Source organism: Hemicordylus capensis, chromosome 5 (genome assembly GCF_027244095.1).
Source record: "Hemicordylus capensis ecotype Gifberg chromosome 5, rHemCap1.1.pri, whole genome shotgun sequence".
Taxonomy (NCBI): domain Eukaryota; kingdom Metazoa; phylum Chordata; class Lepidosauria; order Squamata; family Cordylidae; genus Hemicordylus; species Hemicordylus capensis.
The window spans coordinates 133,688,536-133,714,148 of record NC_069661.1 but is presented as its reverse complement, the minus strand read 5'-3'; the positions used below and the strand labels follow the sequence as shown (position 1 = coordinate 133,714,148).

General features: G+C 44.0%; 1 protein-coding gene across 6 annotated transcripts; it reads left to right on the top strand.

The window, feature by feature from the left end:
• The first annotated feature begins 1,284 nt into the window (after window positions 1–1,284).
• On the top strand, window positions 1,285–24,740 carry LOC128328064 (uncharacterized). Of its 6 annotated transcripts, none has more exons than XM_053257632.1 (5): window positions 1,285–1,417; window positions 5,640–5,795; window positions 10,459–10,696; window positions 23,407–23,486; window positions 24,479–24,740. In XM_053257632.1, the coding sequence occupies exons 1-5, from the start codon at window positions 1,336–1,338 to the stop codon at window positions 24,616–24,618; spliced, it is 696 nt and encodes a 231-aa protein (XP_053113607.1). In that variant the 5' UTR covers window positions 1,285–1,335; the 3' UTR covers window positions 24,619–24,740. The 6 variants fall into 6 exon arrangements, with proteins under 6 accessions (XP_053113607.1, XP_053113611.1, XP_053113610.1 ...); XM_053257636.1 differs by lacking the exon at window positions 1,285–1,417 and adding an exon at window positions 3,640–3,764; XM_053257635.1 differs by lacking the exon at window positions 1,285–1,417 and adding an exon at window positions 3,671–3,804.
• The last annotated feature ends 873 nt before the right edge of the window (window positions 24,741–25,613 follow it).

The window sequence follows — 25,613 nt, the reverse complement described above, 5'->3', positions numbered from 1 at the left end:
TTATACTGTCTGCTTACCTGCAATCCACACATGACAGGTCTGTACATGTCTGTACATTAGGACACATGTTTCTGTGAATTACTATACCTGCCACCACCTGCAGTTCATGTATGTTCCTTTAAAAAGTGAACCTGGATACAGCCAGGGCCTTCAAATGCATGGTACAGATAAGAAGTGTAATTCTGTACCTGCGTTCAGCATAATATGTAAATGATTGTACTTGTGTATAGATCTATTCCTGTATGCACTGTACACTCGTACGAGTGAATATAACTTGTGAATGGGCCTACTGTCATGGCCCAACAGAAACAGAAGTTCTACCTCCAAACTGAGTAGTTTTTCCAGAAAGTACTTACTATTCATGTTATCGTTCTGTACGACTGTTGCCAATCAGAGCAACATTGGAAGTTCCTACAGCCACTGTCTTTCAGTCACAGCTGAAAAAAATACCTGTTAACCCATCTGTTTCCAAAATAAAATACCACATGTGCTATCTTAACAAGTGAGGCTGCTGCATTTAGAATGCAGATGTAAAAACCAGCATTGGCCCTCCAGGAACATCTGATTTTATTTATTTATTTATTTATTTTTTACATATCCCGCTCTTCCTCCAAGGAGCCCAGAGCGGTGTACTACATACTTGAGTTTCTCTTTCACAACAACCCTGTGAAGTAGGTTAGGCTGAGAGCGAAGTGACTGGCCCACAGTCACCCAGCAAGTATGATGGCTGAATGGGGATTTGAACTCAGGTCTCCCTGGTCCTAGTCCAGCACTCTAACCACTACACCACACTGGCTCTTTTCTGCATTCTACCCTACATTAAGAATGTTTACTCCTGGCACAATGTGAGAGGATAAAGGGTGCTTTTAGTAGGCAGAAGCCGATACCATCCACAAAGTACTTTGAACACTTCAAAGTGATCTATAAGTGCTAAATATGATTAAAAACAGATGCGAATGAAATATTATTCTGAAATAATAGGCACTCTTCAGGATCTATGGCCCATGGAATAAGGAATTTGAAAAGAAAAGCCATCTTATTTCTGCCCAGATCCCATAAAGCACTTCATTTACATTCTTGTGCATCTCTTCATAGATTAGCATTACAAGTTCCTAATACCAGGAGGCCTGTGTTGACTGCTCAGAACATCTTTCACCCCTCTCTTGTGTACACTTCTCTTGAATATCTTGTCTTTCCTGTTTTCCATACCCCTTTCATGTTTGCAAAAGCAAGGCCCTCCCTTTTTTTTTTTGGTCCAATGCAGAAAACACGCAGCCCAAGTAACTGATCTTTAATTGTCCACTTCACTAGACTTGGGTCACTCACATTTACAATATGAAGCTCATTGTGCTCTTGTGTTTGGCTGATAGCTTGGGATGGGGATGGGCTGTTCCAGTGGAAACCCTTGAAAAAATCAGTAAGTATATTCTTCTTACTTCAGTGAGAATGAGTTGGTAATGGGTTATATATTTTGAATTGCATGAACTGATGCACCAGCTAGGGCCACAGGAATATCAGGTTTAAAAAATATAATGCTGTGATGATTATAAATGGATTTCCATATGCTTGGAGGGGATTTTAAAGACACATTTTGTCATTTATCAAGGACATTCAATTTACTGTAAACTCAGATCATTGCTAGTGAAATGTTAGTCCATAATCTTTTCTCATCAGGATCAAATTCTGCCGATACTTTCACCAAACCAGTGGCAGGGAGGGTTTCTACTGAGTCTTTCTCTCTTCCCAAGAAATTAAAGTTGGTTGCTTTTTTCCTTGAAAGACTTCTGCACCTTTGCAGTTGTGTGACATTCAGAACTTCACCCAGAAGTTTTCCACACAGGGCTTTTAGCTTGCATCTCCTCTGGAATGGAAGTGTGCATTCACACATTGGCCAAATTTACCCCAAAGTCCCTGCAAGCTATTGGGAGCACTTCAGACACAATTTGGGTTTTTTATTGCTCGTTAGAGTGAAGTCTGATTTATATCGGGGTAAAACCAATCCACTTTTTGTGTAGGTTTTGAGGGGCAACTTTGAACTTGCAGTAAAGCCTCTCAGTAAACCTGTGCTAAAACCTGCTGTCTGGGCAAACTCCCAGTGAAACTTTCTCCATCACTATGTTGGAATACCATAAAAGGCTTCACAGGTTGAATTTCTTTAACTTGCCATTCGCAGGACTTCTGCCAGGGAAAACATGTTAACAGCTTTATAAGCAATCATATCTTGTTATATATAGATTTATTTTTATGTATTACTTCAAGAGGCATTGTGGGTGGGTAGGGGGAAGGATCAGAGCTATAGTACAATGGAGTGGCATTGCTTGTGTTTGAGAGAATAATATGAACCTTCAAGGCTGTTAACAAACGCAGTATCACTGAGCAATGATAAATGACCAAAAAGCAGTATAACACAAATAAAGAGCTAAAAGGAACCTTGGTATATTAAAGCAATCATAGGTGAATAACCTTGTTCTGAATTATATATAGCGATAGATATGTTTGAAACAAAATTCTTAGGAATTAACATTGCAGATACTGTCATGTTAACTAAGGATGTGTATAAAATGGATTTTGCATTTTGTTTTGAGCTTGAAACAAAATGCAAATGGCCAAAACATTTTGTTGAAACAGCAGTCAAACCAGTTGCTTTGACAGAACAAAATGTGAAATGTTTTGAGTGTTTCAGCCACAGGGAACAATGGGGAAACTCAAAACATCCCATTGTTCCCCATGGGTACCTTCTAGGGACGCTAATGTGGGTTGGATGGTAGGGCATGATGGGTGCTACCCACCACCCAATCCACAAAAGAAATGGGCAAGCGGGCAGTTTTTAATGCATTTTTAACCTTTCCCCAAAACCTTCATAGTTTCGGGGAAAGGTTAAAAATATGTTTAAAAAACCACCCACTTGCCCATTTCTTTTGTGGGTTGGGTGGTAGGTAGCACTCATTGTGCCCTACCATCTAACCCAAGTTGGTATCCCAAGATTAACCACCCATGGGAAACAATGTGGTGTTTCGAGTTCCCAATTGTTCCCTATGGCCAGAACAAGCCACATTCACAGAGTGTACACAGAAGTTTTGCATTGCAGTTTGCATTGCATTTTGCAACCCTGCCTTGCAAAACACTTCGGAAGAACACAGTAAAAGGGTATCTGCCCCTCTCAATACAGAACACACATTTAAAACGCTCAACTAGAGCAACTTCAGCCACATTTTGACTGAGTACAACTTGCAGTGTAGCAATTTGTAGTGAGTGAAGCACAAGTTAGTTTCATGGCCAGACATGGAGCTCCGAATCACCAAGAAATATTTTACATACACACATGCCACTGTCCATTTCTCACCACAACACTATCATAACAAAAAACCAAAGCACAACTCAAGGAAGGAAGGCACTCAAGTTCTGCCTTTGTCAAACTGAGAACCAGCAAAATTGGATAGTTATAGCAGCAATAGAACAGCATATTATACTCAGTGCTGAGAAAACCACAAAATCGAAACATATTTTCCTTCCATTCTGCCTGCAACTCCCTTCTTTGGGCTCCCCCTAGCCAATGGGGGCACAGTTGCCCATGACAACTGTACGATTACAAGCCGACCAAGAAGCAAGGATATCGAAAGGCAATCCGAAGCCAGTACCAGCAAAACCAATCAGCAAGGGGGAAACAGGCCTTCAAAAGAGAGGTGTGCATGAACCATTTGGCACTGAACCAGTTCACCTCAGACCGGGCGGCTTCAGTGGCTTGATCGTTGACTGAACTGCAGGTGGATCAAAATGAACCAAGCCTGGTTCGGTGCTGAATGGGTGTGTGTGTGTGTGTGTATGTGTGTGTGGTGAGAGAGGTAGTTATTAGGGGTGGGGCCGTGCTTCTTTTAGTACTTTCAGTCCGGGCCTGTCAAAACCATGGCAGGAAGCAGGTGGGTCACGGCAAGCTATGGGCGGTGGGGGACTGCAGGCGGCTGAGCATGCCGGGAGCAGCTGAGCAGGGCAGGCAGAGGCAGACACTGTCTGCAGACAGACTCACTCAGACAGTGATGAGGTATCTCCTCCCTCGTTCCAGCCTTCCTTCCAAATGAGGCAGAGCAGCCTCTGCACATTTGCACGCAGAGGCCGGCTGGGGTCAGCTCGCTCTCATCAGTGGGAGGAAAGCCGTGTCGAGGGAGGAGCTCCCTCGTCACTAGCTGAGTGAGTCTGTCTGCCTCTGCCTGCCCTGCTTGGCTGCTCCCAGTGCACCCGGCCACCCGCTGCTGCCTTCCATGGTTTTGACAGGTGGGCGTCGCTGCTGAACTCTCGCCGCCATCCCTGCACCCAAAAAGCTTTGGACTCGCCGCCATCCCTGCGCCTCCGCTAGCCTGATTTCGTCCCACCATGGGAACCACCGGGCTCGGCTGAGACCCCGGTGGTTCCTGAGCGGGTAACCTGCTCAAGTAGCCCGCCCCTTAAACTGGGTTTGTGGAGCGAGCGCTCCGCAAACCCAGTTTTTGGGAATGTGAGTAGCCATGGCTCCGCACCGTGGCTATTCACAAGTAGACCCCTGGCGGGAGGCTGAAAAGCAGCCTCCCAGCTCAGGGGTCTCTCCAGTATGCCCGGCGCGCTCATGCAGAGCATACTGGAGCTTCCGGGGGCCGTGTGGCCCCCGAACTCCCCAACCCCTGCCAGCTCCGTCATGGAGCCAGCAGTCATGCGTGTCTGCCCAATCATCTGCGGGGAGAGCAGGCTTAGCCCGCTCTCCCTGCAAACCCAGACAAAGCGGGTCTCACTGATCGCAAGACCCACCTCTGTGTTTCTTCCCACCTCAGTTGAGACTGGGTGTGCTAACGTGTGTCAGCCATACCCCTCCCCCTGCGTCATTACACCGATGCAGGGGTGTCTGACTAGCACTGGGAAGAAACCAGCGGCAATCCCCTTGCCCTCTCCAGCAGGCAAAGTGCTTCCTTCGCTGTCTGGATGCTTCCTTCTCCACTCAAGGGAGAAAAGAGAAGCATGTAGCTGGCAAAGCAAGTACTTTGTTGGCCAGAAAGGGCAAGGGGGCTACTGTGTGTTTCTTCTCAGTGCTGGCCACATCCACTGCACCTGTGAATCCTTGATTCAGGAGGAGGAGTGTAACTGAACTGGCAGCAGGGGGAGCATGGAGGCAGCAGGAGGGAGGAGAAAGGCAGGGGTGGTGGGGACCTGTCCCGGGGCTGCTGCCCAGCTTGCTGTGCTCCTGCTGGGCATAGAATTTACCGGTTAGGGTACTTGCCTCAGCAATGGCCATTTGTGAGTTTGGAGTTTTTACTCAACTTCATCTTCTTTATTTTATTTATTTATTACACTAATGAGTTTTAAATGAGCCGAAGACCCATCTGTTTTGGTTGGCTTTTAACTGAAACATGCAACTGCAAAACAATTTTAAGCTGGTTTTTGGTATTTTATTCTCTTCTGGGTTCTTCTACTGGCTGTTGCTATTCTTTTTGTGATTGGAGTTCTATGTTTCATTATAAACTATTTTGTATAGATAGTTTAGATAAGCAACACAGAACTTTTTAAAATAAACAACATTCAACAAATTCGTTTGCTAGGTTTTGTGATACATATATGCCATCACATGGCTCCCTGGAGCAAGCATGCCTTACATTCAGATTTCTTTCCTTTTCCAGCACTGAATTTTTACCTTAACAACAGCATGCTCTTGACCACCACTATGAGCACCAACTTTATTGTTGACATTCCCAGATGTGTCTTCTCCTCAAAATTTTCTCCAACCAGAGTCAGAATAGCCGTTGCCCAAGTTCCTGACTCAGCTACATTGCCAGGTATGGCATATATACGTTTGTTTGTTTTTTATGTAGCCATGCGTAGGGGATGGGGTGTATGGAATCATTCCTGAGACATATTGATAGTCTAATGAACATTCTTTTGTCTTAAGTAAAAAATGCTTGGATGTTTTTCTAGAGTAGGAATGTCTAAATGTGCTTCAAAATTATGTTTTGGGCCAAACTCAGGAACAAACTAGAGATTATTTTTAGTAAATGAGCCAGCTGGAGTGGTCATTGCTAACTTAGCACCGACCAGTACATTTTAGTAAAATTCAATAAATTTTAATAAAAGTAATTTTAATTACTTAGAAATAGTTTAAATACTTTCAGCTACTTTTTCACGACTACTTCTCAGGTCCTCCCCACTACTGTTAAAAAGCCAGCATGGTGTAGTGGTTAGAGTGCTGGACTAGGACCAGGGAGACCCGAGTTCAAATCCCCATTCAGCCATAAAACTAGCTGGGTGACTCTGGGCCAGTCACGTATCTCTCAGCCTAACCTACTTCACAGGGTTGTTGTGAAAGAGAAACTCAAGTATGTAGTACACCGCTCTGGGCTCCTTGGAGGAAGAGCGGGATATAAATGTAATAATAATAATAATAATGTATTTATTTATTTCATTTCATTTCATTTTGAAAACGCCAATCAAAACAGTTTACTGGAGTTTAGGAACCTTAGACATTTACTTTATATGAAAAACCAATGCGAATTGTTCCATTTGAGTTGATCTTTAAAGAAAAACGTGAAGTAAAAGCTAAAAGTGAAACAAGATATGATACTATTATTTATAGTATAATTCACAGGAAGGAAATTCTAGGAACTGAAAGTTTCCCAGACTTTACTGCAGGAGGAAATGGTGTAAGTTAGGTCAAAAGTATATACAGTATGGTGCAGTATGGTGCATAATAAGCTTATTAATAAAAAGCATAAACTGGACTAAATCTGGGCCTGTCCCTTTTCTTCTTTTTATTGTGGTTGTTATGGTTTTTCAAATCTTAGCTTCTTCATACCACAGGCTTCTTCCCATCCATCCCACACATTCCTGACCAATACAATTGCAGAGGGGGCACCCATCTTCTGCTTCCTATTGGTGTATTCATCTGTGCCCACGTAGGCAAGGAGTGAACGTGTCCACATGTGTGGTTCTTGGTTGTTTTTCCAAATGTTTATTTTTTAAAATATATTTTCTCCCAATGCTCTTGTGTGAATAAATGTGCCTCTTGCATGAATAAATCTGCACGGGAGCACAATCCAACGCTATACTCTTACAGTGGCAGAGTGAGAGGGACGGGGACCCCATGTTCGCCCCACTCCCCTGCTGCTTGTTGTTATTGCTGCTTATTGTATGTATGCTATGTATGCTCTTGTACCGTAAATAAATATATACTAGCCGATGCTCTGTGCGCTATTTGGAGCCGGCTGTTGCTCCCCCTCCTGCACCACTTTCCCTCCACCTCCCTCCCGCCCCACTCCCTGCCACTTTCTCGACTAGCCGGCTGTCCCGCAGCTGCCTCCTGCCCCGGTGGCCAGGCCGGGCTTTGCTGCAACCTCCCCCCCCCCCACCTGGGACGGCCTGGTCTACTGTCCCGCTGCCGCCTCCCACCCCCGGCAGCCAGGCCAGGCCTTGCCACCACCACCTCCCCCTTACCATGTACAGCCTAGCCTGCTGTCCCCCCGCCACCTCCCACCCCCGGTGGCCAGGCCAGGCCAGGCTTTGCCACTGCTGCCTGTCGTAAATCTGTTAGCTCGGCTCACCCAACAAGATTTACAACCCCCTTCAGCACTCCCCTGTGAGTTAACAGAAAGTAGCAGCAAAGCTTCATGAAGGAAAATAAAAGGCTCACAAAGAAAATAGTAAATGAATTAAGTCCCCCTGAACTGAACTAGGTACCCCCCTCTAACAATAACTGAGTAACAACTGAAAAGAAAACACAGAGTGAAGAATGAAAACAGCAAAGGACACCAGAACGAGGAATCAACGGAACAAAGCAGGAAAGCATAAACAAGGGTAAACTGGAACTTGGAAAAGTTAGGAATTCAAAATAGCACATGGACTGTGGTCAGCGACGTTGCTAACAGCATCTGAGCAATTGACAGACTGCTAAATATATATGGCTCAAGAGAACCAGCAGCCAATCAGGCTTCCCTGAGTCAGAACTTCTGCTTCCTCTCTTGTTATCTCCTGCGCCTGCGTGACTCCCACTGAGCTTGCCTCTTGAGACGTCTTCTCAAGACAGGTGAAATCCCAGCCTCCTCCTCCTCAGAAATAATGTCTGGCAGCTGTTCCGAATCCTCAGCTCCAGAGTCTGGTCTCCCTGCCAAATCCTGTTGCTGTGCCTCTGAGCCCTCACTAGTAGGCGAATCCTCCTGCTCTGACTCTTCTGAGTCAGAAGTCTGAGCAATGACACCGCCTCCCCCTTATCTGGGACGGCCTGGCCTGCCATCCCGCTGCCGCCTCCCGCCCCGGCAGCCAGGCCGGGCTTTGCTGCCGCTGCCGCCTCCCCCTCCTCCTCCTAACCCAGGACGGCCTGGCCAAGCCAGGCCAGGTTGTCCTGCCACTGCCTCCCAGTGGCCAGCCAAGGCTGCCTCCTCAGGCCGTTTTGCAGCCCACCACCACCATCCTCTGCCTTTTTTTTTTTTGGCCCCAAACTCTCGCCCAATGCCAGGAACACTCATGAGAGTTCCGCTGCCAAATCCTGGGCACGCATGCCAGCTAAGAGAATTAAATATATAGATATATCCCTGGTTGCCAAGCCATGTGTGCGCAGCGCACGTGCCAGTGACGCCCCTTGTGTGTGATGGCACATGCAAGGGGGCATGACACAGACCATCTGGAGTCCATTCCCAATCGGTGTTTGTTGGCTGTGTGCATGTATTTCCCTTACTTTTCCTCAAGCGAGAGACAGAAAGGGAAATACATGTATCCAGCCAGTGTTTGCTCGTGTTGCCCTTCCAAGGCCCTGTCTATGGGGAGGGCTGAGTCAGGTGGTTCCCAGGAGCTGGATGGCCCAGGTTCTTTGAACCAACTGACATATAGTGTGTGAATCAAGACTCCATTTCAGGGTGTCACAAGTGGCTGGGACCCAAACTGCCCCTTCTCAGTGAGAATGTGAAAGCAGTTTTGGTTTGAGTCCCAGCCACTTGTGACACCCTGAAATGGAGTCTTGATTCAAGCATTATATGTCAGTTGGTCAGGCATCCAGATGACCCAGCAGAATGGTGCTATTGTGCAAAAGCACACCCAAAAATCATTAAGTATCAATGGATGAACTTACTTACTTACTTGAAATTTAATACACAGATTCCTGTCATCCTTCACTACCTGTGTGTCAATTTTTAGAGCTATCCACCCAGACATTATCCTCATAAGCTTCTTGGTTTTAAAAAGTGTCCTTGCACACCTACACTCATTCAAAAGGATTTTCCTCTAATTTGCTTCATTTGCAATATTGTAGGTGTGTAAGAACACTTGTTTAAACCACAAAGTCTGGGGTGGGGGGAGAAGACAACAATTTAGAGAGTGGTAATGGCTGGGCAGAGACCTCTTGAATTTGGTACACAGGTAGTGGATGGTGGAAGTATTTTCTGTATTTAATTTCAAGTTAATCAGTCCATCTGTTATGTTTAATGATTTTTTTAACAACCCAGTGATTATCGGATGTGATATTTTTTACCGCGATTCTCGGCTGTTAGTGTGATTTCAGCTTAATTTTTAAAATAATTTCAAAATCAATGGCTGTACTGATTGACTTGAAATTAAATACATAGTCCTGCCATCCTCCACTACCTGTGGACCAAATTTCAGAGCTTTCTGCCCAACCATCACCACGTTCTGTATCCCCCCCCCCTTTTCCCCATAGACATTTTGGTTTAAAAGGTGCCCTTGTGCACCTACATTAGTTCAAAAGGATCTCCCACTTGTTTTCATCATTTTGCAATAGCATGTGTGTGCAAGGACACCTTGTCAAAAAACAACAACGCAGAGAAGTTGGGGAGCGGGGGCTGGTGTGCTCCGACTGTAGAAAGCTACTGTAGTTGTCATTTTGTATTTCTGCCACCATTTTATCTTCAAATTTTAATGATAATTTAAACAATATTTGATGTGCTATTTAATATTACATTTAATATTTAATATTCGATATTTAATATGATAATTTAAACAATATTTATGGATTATATCCAGTTCAATATAGACTCCCGAGTACAGTACAGAGCGTGAAAGCTGTTATGGATTTTGGATTTGCCTGTACAGTGTGACATAAGAACATAAGAAAAGCCCTGCTGGATCAGGCCCAAGGCCCATCTAGTCCAGCATCCTGTTTCACACAGTGGTCCACCAGATGCCTCTGGGAAGCCCATAGGCAAGAGATGAGGGCATGCCCACTCTCCTATTGCTATTCCCCAGCAACTGGTATTTAGAGGCATGATGCCTCTGAAGATGGAGGTGGCCTATAACCCCCAGATATAACCTCCCTGACATGCTAGCTTTCTGTGTCTTGAACGTTTATTTCTGAGCTTGCATTAAACATTCAGCCCTCAATCTGTGGTCACTCTAAACCAGGAAAAGCTGTTTCCTCATGTTTGAAATAACTCTGATACTAGCTGTAGTGATGAAATGGACATATGATTATTACATTATGCTGCTTTTCATGTTTTGCAGGTGTGACAGATACTGAAGAGATTGAAAATCTCCACAAAACACCTCAGGCCACTGTATATTTTGCCGATGAATTCAGGAGTGTCTCATGTAGAGTGGCCAGAGATCTTCTGGTAATGGACATGGATGACAGTCAGTATGAGCTAATCACAGTTATAGGCTACCAGGTGGGAGCGGAATTTTGCCATCAAACTAAAGGCCCCTTCTGCAATCAAGTCCTCAAACCTTCCACGTTTTATAGGTAATTATGAGTACAGATGAAGATGTCTCTTCATATTCTACCAGATAGGAGCTGGGTTAGGAAAGGGATTAGAACTCCTCATCATTCCTCCTCCCATCCAATTTGACAGGCAGGCTATTAGCTAGTCTTCTGTAAATGGCAACATGCTTTTTTTGGTCCCGTTATCTCCTTCAAAAACCTAAATGAAGTGATTTCTCTCTCTCTCTTAAAAGCTGGGGGTCACAAATTCAGACTGTGATCTAGATATTAAGCTGGGTTCTAATTAAGCGTGTAGCCAAAGAAACATCCTTAAGCCACTTACAACTGTTCTGTGGGACATCTCTTATTATTTTTAAAATATTATAGGAGTAAACAAAATTGTATGTGCAGTTATATGCAACTTCTCCTGGATGTTTTGTTTTGTTTCCACAAAGAGCAGTTGTGACATGCTGCATACAGAATTAGTGGCTGAGAGGACGATCTTAATCCTTTCCCTGTTTGCTATTGTCTGCTTAAAAGTGCCTCCCCAACTGCTGTTCAACCCACTGAAGAAAGGATATGGGTACCCTTCTTTGGTGGGTAGAAAAAGCAGTCAGGCCAGGGGCCAGGGAGCCAGGCCCAGCTCTATGCTAACCAGTGCCCTATATGAAAACTGAAAGTAATGTCCCCCACCCTCCTGGAAGATGGAAGGGGAAGAGCTTAAGTGGGGGTGGCCAGTTCACTGACTGTTGGGAAGCCTCTAGCCCCCCTCCCCACTTGTGCATTTAGACTGATCCCCTAAAAACTCTTTATTCTGGTGAGGGGAAGAGAATGCCCATGAGCCCAGGCCTTTCCCAAACCCAGCCTCAGTTCCTTTTCTTATAGTCTCCTCCCGCTCCTAATGGGTGGAGAGAGTTCCCTTCCCCTTCCCTTTGTGGCTGGGAGGCTTAGAGGGTCCAGGGGAATGAGATCTGGAATCAACAAAGGGAGGGGCATGGCAGGATGTTATTGTGTGGCAGGGATATTATTATGAACTACATTACATTTATATACCACCCAACTCACAACTGTGGGCGGTGCACAAACCATAACAAAAATTAACAAAATTTAACAAACTCACAATGAAGTCATAATAAAATCACAATTTAGTCATAATAAAAATGAAACAATATATTTAACAATCTTGAAAAGCTAAGCCATTTCAAGGCATGGCCTAACACAAACAACAATATATTGTGGATAGATTTAGGGATGTGCACGGAACTGGTTCGTAGGCCCTTTATGGGCCCTTTATGGGCCTCTGAACCAGTTCGAAGAACTAGCAATTCTGCCAAGTTGAAGGCGACGGCGGGTCTCCCTTGATGAGCGGATCAGCAACTTCCGGTCATAGCCGGAAGACGAGGGTAACGGGGCGGCAGGGAAGTACGCTGCCACTCTGATGGGATGTTAAAAAAACTGACGCCGGTGGGGGAAAAGCGGCAGGAGGGGTAAGTGCACCTCCCCCCACTCTTAAAGAGAGACCCCTGCCGCTTTTGAACTGCCCCGCCGCAGTTCCGTGCACATTCCTAGATAGATCCAGAAGCCCAACATCTTGCCCTAGCCCTCAGTCCCACCCCCAAAGGCTGCCCAACATTGGCAGCCGACTTCAGCTGCACCACTTCCCCCAGCCCTGGCTTTATAGCTGGGCCAGCCACATCCCCACTGCCAGCGGGACACAATGACCCATTCAGCCAGAAGAAGGAGCAGCCTGCAGGCTTCAGGAGGTTGCAAGGCCTAAGAGGCTCAGCTTCTGCAGTCTCAGAAGGATGATTCAGTCCAAGTCTCTCAGGCCACACAACAGGCAGGAGGGAAGGAGGTGTTCAGATCCCTCCAGCAGCTCCGACAACTTCCCCCAGATCTTGCTTGGGGTGGGGTGGGGGAGACAGATAGATGGTAGGAAAATTACAAGGAAGTAGATTTAGGCTAGACACCAGGAAGAATTTCCTATTTGACAGTGGAACAATCTGCCTCATGAAGTAGTGAGCTCTCCTCTGAATTTTTCAAATACAGGCTGTCACAGATGCAGTAGCATTCCTGCAGTGAACAGCTCTAACATTTTGTGATTCTATTCCTGTGAGGTAGGCTAGACTAAGAGATAGTGATCAGCCCAATGTCACCAGGCAACTTAATAGTTTCTTATCTATCTATCTATCTATCTGTCTATCATATTTATATACCACCTGATATAGACATCTCTAGGCAGTATACACAATCCAAGTTACAATATAAAAATAAAGCCAAACAATTAAAACAATTTCATAGAATAAAAACAAAACAATTCCCAGAATAAAACAGTTAAAACATTTTCACAGAATAAAACCAGTTTAGCAGGAATTTGAACGAATCAGATCCAGCTTTCCACTTCACACCAAGGATACTGAGGGTTCCCTGCTGCTGGCCCCCTGTATCCCCACTGGGCTCCAAAACCAGCAAGTGGGAACCATCCATGCTCTTTTACTTTACAGAAATAAAAATATCCAATAAGAAGTATTTCCTTTGCCCACAGGCATACATGACAGGCTCCGGGAAGGGAATCCCCATACATTTTGAAAATCATCCTGTCTAGGGAAGGAGGCAGCATTTGGGGCTTTGCTTCAGGCATGAGGATGCCTTGGGCCAGCACTGTTTGGGGGGGGCAGTTCTGAGTGGAAAATAGCTAGAGGGGAAGGTTTAAACTGCCTCTGTGACCTCTGCTCAAACTGTCAGTGTGTCATGGCTGCTTTTTAAAAACGGAATCTGGGAAATGTTGCACAGAACTGCATGTAATATCGAGTTTCGCTCTCAGTAAGAATAATGTGCTAAGCACTGAGCAAAATGCAAATGTACCAGTGGCTATGCAACATGAACACAATCGTGCAATGGCAAAAATGATGCAAATCACATTTACACAAGAGTGACACCATTATCTCTAATGGAATTGCTCTTGAGGAAAGTGCTTTGCAGGATTTTTACAGCTGCACAATTGTGTACATGTTGCATAGCCACTGTCACATTTGCAATGTGCACATTGTGTTGTTTTCTGTAGTATGTGAGCCACTGCCTTGGGTCACTGGCCATATAGGCCAGGTGAGCAACAAACTTTACTTTGACCATTTTGACAGGCGAGTGGGACAAATCTCCACTAGCTTTAGGGCTTTCTGTAAGTTCTGCTGCCTCAACACTGAGACCTGTATGCTCCTTCGCCTCTGCATTGGCAACAGGAGAGACAAACAGAATTTCATGAGACAGATTGGCCCAGGGTTTGCTAATTGCTGACCCAATACAGTATTGCTATACGGAATTGCTGGCATATACAGTAAGTAAAGCCTCTTCACGTGTCATGTTCAACACACAATCTGTGTACAGTGAATGCACATTCCGATCTGCACACATTCATATCTTATGTTGAGCACATGCACAGCAGCACACTTCCTGTCTGTATCCTGCATTTCAGAAAGCCTGTACCTGGTTTCACTTTTAAAATGAATGCAAGCACAGTCGTTCTTCACAGAAAAGTATATATACATGCATACAGGCATCTGAACACAGAAGAACAGGACTATAGTCAATTTTAACTGAATTGATGAATTGAAAGGTCTGATTTGGAGAAAACAGTTAGGAATATTGGACAGTTAATAAGGCAAGGCCTATATTCCTCCGACTAGTAGCCAATGATAGCCCTCTCCTCCATGAAGTTATCCAAATCTCTCTTAAAGCCATCCAGGTTATTGGCTATCACCACATCTTGTGGCAGAGAATTCCACAAGTTGATTAAGCGTTGTGTGAAAAAGTACTTCTGTTTTTTGGTCCTAGATTTCCAGGCAATCAATTTCATGGGATGACCCCTGATTCTAGTGTTATGTGAGAGGGAGAAGAATTTCTCTCTATCCATGTTCTCCACACCATGCATGATTTTATAAACCTCTATCATGTCTCCTTGCAGTCGTCTTTTTTCTAAACTAAAAAGCCCCAGGTGTTGTAGCCTTGCCTCATAAGAAAAAGGTGCTCTAGACACTTGATCATCTTGGTTGCCCTCTTCTACACCTTTTCCAGTTCTACAATGTCCTTTTTAGATGTCGTGACCAGAATTGTACACAGTACTCCAGGTGTGGCTGCACCATAGTTTTGTATAAGGGCATTATAATATTAGCAGTTTTATTTTCAGTCCCCTTCTGAATGATCCCTAGCATGGAATTGGCCTTTTTAACAGCTGCCACACATTAAGTCAACACTTTCAACGAGCTGTCCACCAAGATCTATCTCCTGGTCAGTCACCAACAGCTCAGATCCCATCAGAGTATACTTGAAGTTTTGGGTCTTCGTCCCAATGTGCATCACTTTACACTTGCCAACATTGAACCGCATTTGCCATTTTGTCACCCACTCACCCACTTTGGAGAGATCCATTTTGTCTCCCACTCACCCAGTTTGGAGAGATCCTTTTGGAGCGACTCACAATCCGTTTTGGATTTCACTACCCAAAAGAGTTTGGTATCATCTGCAAATTTGGCCACCTCGCTGCTTACCCCTACTTCTAGATCATTTATGAATAAACGAAAAAGCACAGTTTCCAGCACAAATCCCTGGGGGACACCACTTCTTACTTCCCTGCATTGTGAAAACTCTCCATTTATACCTACCTTCTGTTTCCTGTCTTTCAACTAGTTAGCAATCCACACATGTACTTGTCCCCTAATCCCATGACTGCTAAGTTTCCTCAGGAGTCTTTGATGAGGAACTTTGTCGAAAGCCTTTTGGAAGTCCAAGTATACTATGTCAACTGATCCACCTTGATCCACACACTTGTTGTCACTCTTAAAGAACTCCAAAAGGCTGGTGAGGCAAATTTCCCTTTGCAGAAGCCATGCTGGTTCTCTCCCAGCAGGGCCTGTTCTTCTATATGCTTTACAATTTTATCCTTGAGGATTCTTTCCATCAATTTGCCTGGAACGGATGTTAAGATAACCGGCCTGTAATTTTCCGTATCACCCCAGATTCCTTTTTGAAAATAGGTGTTACATTTGCTACTTTCCAGTCCTCCGGTACAGAGCCTCATTGCAGGGATAAATTATATATTTTAGCAAGGAGTCCGGCAATTTCACATTTGAGTTCTTTGAGGACTCTTGAATGGATGCCATCCAGCCCTGGCAATTTGATCGTTTTTAGTTTTTCCAGACAGTTTAGAACATCATCTCTTGTCACTTCTGTCTGACTCAGGTCTTTAGCCTCCATCCCCAAAAGCCTGGTTGAGGAACAGGTATATGCTCAGTATCCTTTGCCATGAAGATGGACGCAAGGAACTCATTTAGCTTCTCTGCAACCTCTATATTTTCCTTAATAATCCCTTTCACTCCCTCATTGTCTAATGGTCCAACCGCCTCCCTGGCTGGTTTCCTGCTTCTGATGTATTTAAAGAAGTTTTTGTTATTCCCCTTGATTCTTTTAGCTAAATGTTCCTCACCTCCCTTATTGTCACCTTGCATTTCTTTTGCCAGAGTTTGTGTTCCTTTCTCTTCTCTTCATTTGGACAGGCCTTCCAATTTCAGAAGGAAATCTTCCCTTTTATGGCTTCCTTGACATTACCGGTTATCCACACTGGCATCCTCCTGGACTTATTGGTACCTTTCCTCCTTTTGGGTATACAATCTAACTGGGCTTCTAGTATTATGGTTTTGAGTAAATTCCATGCATTCTGGAGTGAACTGACTCTCCTGATTTTCCCTTTCAGCTTTCTTTTCACCGTACTCCTCATTTTGGAGAAGTTTCCTTTTCTGACATCCAAAATGTCCATGTTAGACTTCCTTGGTAATTCTCTCCCCGTATGTATGCTGAATTTGATCACACTATGGTCACTGTTCCCTAAAGGGTTGATGACACTGACATCATGCACCAGGTCCTGAGTGCCACTCAGGATTAAGTCCAAGGTCGCCTTTACTCTGGTTGGTTCCAAAACCAACTGTTCTAGTGCACAGTCATTCAGCATATCTAGAAATCTGACCTCTCTGTCATTATCTGACTGAATTTACACAGTCTATGCATGGGTAATTGAAGTCACTCATTATTACTACCCTGCCTCTCCTTGATTTCCTGCTGCAACTCCCAGTCACTGTCAGCGGTTTGATATGGAGGATTATAGCATGTCCCCAATAGCTCATTTCCTTTTAGGCCTTGTATTGTCACCCACAGGGTTTCTGTGGAGGACTCCGTTCCACCTAGGTTTTCTACTTTGTTAGATTCTGTCCCTTCTTTAACATACAGTACACCTCCAAGGCGTCCCTCCCTGTCCTTTCTATAGAGGGATATAGTGGGGATAACAGTGTCCCACTGGTTCTCACTGTTCCACCATGTTTCTGTTATGCCCACTATATCTATTTTTGTGTTAGCAACCAAGCACTCCAGCTCACCCCTCTTGGCTTGGAGGCTTCTGGCATTGGCATATGTTCCCTTGTTCCCTGAGAGCCAGGAGCTCCTTGCACCGAGCACACACCCATGACTTCTGCCCATGGAGCAAATAGTCATACATATGGCACTCTGTGCAATACACTGGGAAGTGCCCCCTCCCCTGCTGACTTTCTACCTTCATACTGGTTTTGTTGGCTGCTTACAGCATTAAGAGATAGTTTAAATACTCATGTCTCAACTGTAATGGTCAGATATTTAACTGTCCAAACAGCCTTTCTCAAGAATATGAGGGAGAGACCACTAATTATATGAGGAAGGGATTTGTACTTACCTTCTTTTCTCCACCAGGCTCCTTTTGATCACAGGGACTTGTTCTACGCTCTGCCGCACACTTCCACTAAACTCCCGCAAAACTCCAATGTCCTGTTTGCTATCCCTGTTCGCTATGCTCTTTTCGCTATGCTCTCAGGCCTGCACCTCTTATGTAGAGAGCAGGCTTCAAACTGAGAAACAGGATGTGAGTCAAAGGAATGTCAAAGGAATGTGGGTCCTCTCACAGCCCTAGCTGACTCCACCCCCTCCAGCCAGGGACAAACAAAAACACTGGAGTTTGCTAGCTCTGGCAAATGCTAGACCTGGCAAATAACAAACACACATACTTATCCCTTAAAGAAAAACCAGCCCCTTAAAATCTCCGCTCCTCCTGTTAGTTAGTTTGAAGGGGGGAAAGGCTAGATGTTGTTCTGTTTATAAAAGCTTGCTCACCTCCTCAAGCTGCTTCTGCTCTTCACATCATCATTCATTCCCACACATAACACTCCATGTGCATGTGCATGATACCCATGGATCACCTGGACATATGATTTTGATGACAATAATAACAATTGCAGTAGTACTTCCAAGCACAATGTAGCTTCTGCTGCAGTGGAGAATACATAGCACATTTTGAGAGGTGTGAAATTGTTTTCTTCTGGTGCCCCAACTTTAGCTCTTGGGTTTTCTCTGGCACGTGTGTCTTGTTTCCCCCTTCATTCTTTAAAAAAATACCTTTATTGAGTATTTGCACTAATGCATCGGGCAGCAGCAATATAGGAAGATGCTGAAAGGCATCATCTCATAGTGCACGGGAGGGTGCAATGGTGAACACCATTGAACCAGCGTGGTGTAGTGGTTAGAGTGCTGAACTAGGACCGGGGAGACCTGAGTTCAAATCCCCATTCAACCATAAAACTAGCTGGTGACTCTGGGCCAGTCACTTCTCTCTCAGCCTAACCTATTTCACAGAGTTGTTGTGAAAGAGAAACTCAAGTATGTAGTACTCCGCTCTGGGCTCCTTGGAGGAAGAGCAGGATATAAATGTAAAAATAACAATAACAACAACAACACATCCTTTAAAGAGGCTCCAGGGCTCTGTGGGTACCAGGAGTCGAAACCGACTTGATGGCACACTTTACTTTTCTTTACCTTTGTCCAAGCCAGGAAACCCATTTCAGTTGCTTAAATAGCCATAACATCTCCAGGTTGTTTTCTTGGGATAGCCCAGCTTTAGCTCTGGAGTTTTACCAAGGCATTCCTACCTTTTTTTTTTAATGGAATATCTGACTAGCATGCCTTTCTTCAAGCCCACACACTTACTTCAGTTGTTCAGTATTCCACTTTCTGCAACTGTAAGAACTCCGCCAGATATCCCCTCACTTCCACATCTCGACACACTGTCAAGGGTATACTCCTTCCATCTGAAGGTGTACCCCTACCAAGAACTTATAGGTTATCTTGACTTCAAGGAATTTACTTTCAAAGATATAATAAATGCTTCTGAGACAGGTTCCCCAAAATATGGTTTAGGCTGTAATTAGAGGTTCAGGATTCTTCTTCTTTTTAATTGTGTACAAAAAGCATGTAAAAAGGCAATTCAAATTGTTGTCATTAATGCACATTTTATGCAGTTCTACTTAAAACATTGTTTTCATTAAAAAAGTTTCCTTCAAAGCAAATGCAATTTTAAAAGATATAGCCAAAAGGGCCAGACGTGAACTTGGCTTACGTTCTCTGCTCTCTGAAAAGAAAATTAACTTGGCTCGAGGGAGGTAAGCACAGTTACACAATTTTGGGTCTCACTGCCTTTCTCCCTTTTCATAAACACACTTGTTGCCAAATCTAAGTGTGTTGCTGCTAGTTTCATCTTACAACTGCCGATGATCTCACCTGTTTTGAATGTCTGGGCCTCTCACTGGAGGCCAACCCCCCCCCCCCCACCTTTCAGGGAAAAGCATGCAGCCTAGAGATAACCACTAAAACAACTGTAATCATGAGAAATTCGTGCTGTGTTTATTGTGAGGAAAGGTGAAAAAATATGGCCACTCCTTAGTGAAATGAATGGCAAACCAACTCCATACTGGCATCGATATGTCATTTGCCTCTGCAGTCTTCTTTCCTGTGGTATGCTGTCTGCCAGGGGTGGAGCCACCATTGCATGAATGGGTTCAAAGAACCTGGGCCTCCGTACTCAGGGACTGTGCCCTGCACCCCAGACATGCCCCCTGAATCTGACATCAGACACAAGGGGCGTGGAAGAAAAACCCGGAGCAACCTGGTGGGAATGCACAGGAAAAAAGATCTGCCAGGGGTTGCGGAGAAGAGCTGAAACTATGCGAACTGTCCCTTTAATCCCCCAAATCTGTGAAGCATATTCGCTCTTTAGATACCCCGAGGCATGTGCAAATAATCTCCTGGGGGAGCTGCAAAAAATAATGACAGAAACTGTCCTTTTTTCATTTTCAATTTCCTGGGGTATTTGTGCAATTATAGCAGTGCTTCCAACCATCATATATCATCTGCTGGAGTTTCTGCTGCAGCTACACATACACTCTAAAGGAGATCAACAAAGCCAAAACAAAACAACCAAGAAAAAAAAAGGCGAAGCACAATCACACACACACACCCCAATCAACCTTTCATCGTTGTGGGGTGCTTTCCGGAGCAAGTAAAAAGATGAATATGTGCAAATACTCCCCCACAAAAATATTATTTTAAAAAATACAAGCAAGAGCGGAACAGAAACCCAATGAAGTACTAGGCATCATTGGCCAGAAGTTAAATGTGTGTCACAGGGAAAAGAAGTGCAGTGATGTGCCCTGGTAAGGAAGCGGGGATGTACCATAGGCGGAGTCTGCCCCTTCCCACTTCAGCCCCCAAGCTGCAGCTCGCACTTAATCTCTCCACACATACTCCTGCAATATTCCACACTGCCATTTTTAGGACAGTTTAAAAGTACTACTTTTAAAAGATGGTTATTTCATGCATTGAAAGCCTAATCATCATGAAAAAATGCTGGGAATGGTCATTTGCTATCTGAACACCCTGCAACTGTGATTGTAGTCAAGGTGCTATAAATCACCATCTGTGAAACTCCTTAGTTGCCCCCATGTCATTTTCCATTTCCACAAGGGGTGGAGAGGAGGAGTCTTTAATTACTGGATTCGTCATTTTTTCTTTTCATTTGTATCACAGAATAGTGCTATTTTGCTATAAAAATGAAAAGGGGAAAAATGAGGAAATTGGTCATTAAAAATTCTTTCTTCCCACTTCTTGTGGCAAGAGAAAATGACATTGGAAAACTAAGAGAGACTAGAGGTAAAGTGTGCCATTGAGTTGTCTGCTGATGGTTGGTTGTCTTTGGTAGAAAACAGGAGGGGTTTACCATTGCCGCCTTCCTCATAGTATGAGATGATGCCTTTCAGCATCTTCCTATATCACTGCTGCTTGATATAGGTGTTTCCCATAGCCTGGGAATCATACCAGCGGGATTCAAACCAGCAACCTCTGGCTTGCTAGTCAAATCATTTCCCCACTGCGCCATTATGTGGCTGCCAACCACCTAAGCAATGAAATGATCAGGAGCTGCAAACCATAATCTTCCTTCCTTCCTTCCTTTAATTTTTATACTGCCTAACATAAACTTTTAGAAACAGTTTAGAAAATAAATCAAACCATTAAAATATCAATCAAAACTGCCAGTTCAAATAGTTAAAACAATAGTTAAAACAACTATAACAGTCCATCAAAATCAAAATGCCTGGCTAAAGAGATGCATCTTTCGAGCTCTCTTAAAGGCCTGCAGAGAGGGCAAACCTTGTAGATTGGCTGAGAACCTGTTACAGAACCTAGGAACAACTACAGAGGAAGTGCTAGCTCCAAGTCACCGCCAGGTGACCTGGCAACAACTGCAGGCAGCAGGGGTGCCACTAGACCCAGAACTGGTGGCCCAGGTCCATGTGCCCTCTCTCCTGGGCCCCATGATTTTCCCCAAGGGAAAAGAGGGTCCCTTTTATAATACCATGATGGCTTGGCCTAGAGTTCTGAAATTTGGCACAGATGTAGGACAGGTTAACAGGACCCTTCTGGGGGAATATAACCTCATCCAGGACAGGCAGCTCCACCCCATCTCTGCAGTTACAGGTGAAACTCGGAAAATTAGAATATCGTGCAAAAGTCCATTAATTTCAGTAATGCAAATTAAAAGGTGAAACTGATATATGAGACAGACGCATTACATGCAAAGCGAGATAAGTCAAGCCTTAATTTGTTATAATTGTGATGATCATGGCGTACAGCTCATGAAAACCCCAAATCCACAATCTCAGAAAATTAGAATATTACATGGAACCAAGAAGACAAGGATTGAAGAATAGAACAATATCGGACCTCTGAAAAGTATACAGTGTACTGTGCTTGATTGGCCAGCAAACTCTCCTGACCTGACCCCATAGAGAATCTATGGGGCATTGCCAAGAGAAGGATGAGAGACATGAGACCAAACAATGCAGAAGAGCTGAAGGCCGCTATTGAAGCATCCTGGTCTTCCATAACACCTCAGCAGTGCCACAGGCTGATAGCATCCATGCCACGCCGCATTGAGGCAGTAATTGCTGCAAAAGGGGCCCAAACCAAGTACTGAATACATATGCATGCTTATACTTTTCAGAAGTCCGATATTGTTCTGTTCTTCAATCCTTGTCTTCTTGGTTCCATGTAATATTCTAATTTTCTGAGATTGTGGATTTGGGGTTTTCATGAGCTGTACGCCATGATCATCACAATTATAACAAATTAAGGCTTGACTTATCTCGCTTTGCATGTAATGCGTCTGTCTCATATATCAGTTTCACCTTTTAATTTGCATTACTGAAATTAATGGACTTTTGCACGATATTCTAATTTTCCGAGTTTCACCTGTATGTCTGCCCAGAATGAGCATCTCCCTCCATAGGTACACCTAGGTAATGTTGCAGCCTGGACCTAAAAGCTTTTGGAGGCCATCCACACAGTATTTTAAACACATGTTTAACATGACCACACCACCTGGTACAGACTAAAAAGGATTTGGGGGCCCCCAGGGGGTGTGGAAGCACTGGACTTGGGCCCGGAAGTCCAGCGGTAAGAGGGCCTCTGCCTCCCTCTTGTTCAGATTCAGTTTCAATTATCCCTCATCTAGCATATTACTGCTTTTTAAAAAGTACAGGTGATCTGAAAAGTGTCAGTAGCACTTTGTCCACAATGAATAGGCTGAACAATGAACACAATGAACAAAATTTGTTTTGTTGCCGCAAATAAATATTACCACAAATCACATGGGGTGGTGGTGGTGGTGGAGATCAGGAGGACAACATAGAAAATGTTGGGGTGCAAAGACCTGACAAAGATGAATTTCCTACAAAAAGTGAGGGAACAAAGAATGATTATTGCAAAGACTAGGGCTAGTGTGGAAGAAACCTCCATCTCTGAGTGTCATTAAAAACAAAACACTCCAGACTAAAATTGTGGGGGAGAGGGGTGGGTTATATCATCCTGACTGTTTCCTCTAGGTATGAAAATATCTTAAGGCTTGCACTGGCAGAAGACTGGTTTGTAGCAGTTCAAGAAAAGTGTTGCTGAAGAACTGAGTTTTGAGGTGGTATCTGGTGCACAGATGCATTTTCAAGTAGATAACCCCATGATACCCCAAGGTTACCAAACCATTTGAGAGTTTTCCACATGTTCATAGCCTCAGCCTTCCCTGCAAAGTAATACTGAATTTTTGCTGTATCAATCAATCTTTATTATGGTCACAGACCAGCATAAAGGTTTTCATGTAATTCCTGGGCCAGAAGTTTGGATCTCAGTAGTTTAGTGGACTCTGTTTCATTAATGGAGAATATAACTACTTCAGGAAGGAGGGTGGAACAGTACTGTACAACATGAACATAGGTCAAAGATGATAACTGTTTGTATTACTATTTCATAGTTGCTTCTAAAGTGTGTATAACACGTGCTGCTGCGTTCATTTTTTCCAGGGTGAATTACTTTATTTTGGATGATAAGTCTGCTATAAGAGCTCATACAGATTGGTCACCAGCAATACAGACCCGAAATGGTGAGTCTCAAATGTTGTGAAGCCAAATAGATACATATTAAAAGGCAAAACACCCAGATATAGTTTAAATGCTTGGTTAATCAAAGTTACAGTAATAATAGGAAAATATTTTTTTGGATGCAACATTGTGAGTCTGGATTTTCCACTACAATGTATCTTGAGTTGCTTATTTATAGCATTATTAATGCTCTTCAGTGTCTGGGAAGGAAAGCAAGAATACTTTTGATTCAGTGGCTTAGTTCTCACTGAGATCTTGTTGTTTCTCCGAACCTCACAGTGACTTTTAATACCATTGTCAACCAGGATGACCACCTTCTAGGCACCTTCCAAGGATGGAATTAGGAGCACTGTTTTGCAGTGATTCCAATCCTTTTCAGGAGGTAGGACTTAGAGAGTGGTTCTGGGGGATGGCTTCTGCTGTTGGGGAATCTCCTGAAATGGGAGGAGTCCAGCTCATTCTAGATGGGATTGCACTTCCCCTGAAACAGCAGATTCATAGCTTTGGGATACTCCTGGATCCAGACCTCATTCTGGATGCTCAGGTAGTGAGAGTGGCCAGGAGTGCTTTTCACAAACTTCATCAGTTATGACAATTGTACCCTTTCTTGGAGAAACAAGACCCAGCTTCAGTTATTCATGTTTTAGTTAGTTCTAGAGTAGATTACTGTGATGCAGTTGATGTGAGGGTGCCCTTGAAGACAGATGCTGGAATTTCATGGCAATGGTGGGCTGAAAGCTGAACCTCCTATTTCTATGCATATGAATATTAGTTTATATGAATATTATTTAATGTAAGCCTTGGACAACCAGTTGATATACTCACAAAGATGTTATCTGTATGTATAGGCAAGTCTGTGCAAACCTCAATGCCCTCTCTTTTAGCTATCATACAATAATATAATTTATACACTCACTATGGATATAAATGGGCTTTGTCCTTTTGCAAACCATGATTGCTTTAATTATTAAATCCATTTTCCTTTGCATTCTAGTGACAAATTATGAGGCAGCTGACGCGGCATTTGAAGGGCGAGCTGGAGGAATGATAGTAATCACCATTCTAGTCTCAGTTGGTGGGTTTGTTTTAGTGGTTGCCTTAATTGTAGCAGTAGCTCTTTCAAATAAGAAATAAAAAATCAAGCAAGTCAACATTACATGAATCAGCAGTAACTACAGAAATTAATGAAATGTGGGAATTTTACACTTCAAGAATCAACATGTACTTCAAATAAAATTGCATGTATATAACCTGTCCCTTTATGACTTATATACTTATGCCATTTATCTCAAATGCAGGCTCTCTTTCAGCATTATGGTTTAGAAATGTACATATGAAAATGTGAAGATTAAATGCAGCAAATATGTATTTGCAAACACATGTATCATATAGGTACACTTTTCAGGTAACAGTGTGTCTGTGACATCCCAAACGTCTTCAGATGTTAGGGCATCTGGGTACATGAATGTATGAGGGGGGCAAATGGAAGCATGCCATCTAGCCATGCCTCCACTGATATGCTCCCTGGCTATGTCTCCAGACATTGGGGATGGGGCCATAGCTCAGTCGTAGAGCATCTGCTTTGCATGTAGACGGTCCCGGGTTCAATCCCTGGCGTCTCCGGATAGGGCTAGGAAGAACTCCTGCCTGAGAGTCTTTCCTTTGGAAAGCTGCTGCCAGTCAATGTAGGCACTAGTGAGCCAGATGGACCAGTGGTCTGACCAGGCATAAGGCAGCTTCCTATGTCCCTATCCTTGCATTCCGTACTTGTCTGCAAAGACCTGGTGCTGAACACAGGGGAAAGTCCCCATGATTTAGTACAGTGTTCTTCACTGCAAGGTCTGGGAGCCAGTCACAGTTTCAATTGTGGCTAATTGTGGCTCCCTAATTCTTTGTTAGGCCAGTGCAAAGCTTTAGCCCAAAGCAAATACATCACACAGCCACCTTAGCACCACACACACACAGAGCAGTGATATGCCTGTGTTTTTCCCAGTGCTGGTGGGGCTCCTTTAAGGATTCGTTCAAGCCATAGCACCATCTTGGATGAGGCACATGCAGTGCTGGGAAGTGTAGTCTTCTCCATAAACCACTATGGACTACACTTCCTGGTACTTCATGAACACCTTCCT

Bases quoted from the DNA above. Each gene is read 5' to 3' on its own strand.
- LOC128328064 (XM_053257632.1), top strand. From the start codon at position 1,336: ATGAAGCTCATTGTGCTCTTGTGTTTGGCTGATAGCTTGGGATGGGGA. The intron at 1,418-5,639 runs GTAAGTATATTC...TTCCTTTTCCAG, and splicing joins GGAAACCCTTGAAAAAATCA to CACTGAATTTTTACCTTAAC. The intron at 10,697-23,406 runs GTAATTATGAGT...CATTTTTTCCAG, and splicing joins AAACCTTCCACGTTTTATAG to GGTGAATTACTTTATTTTGG.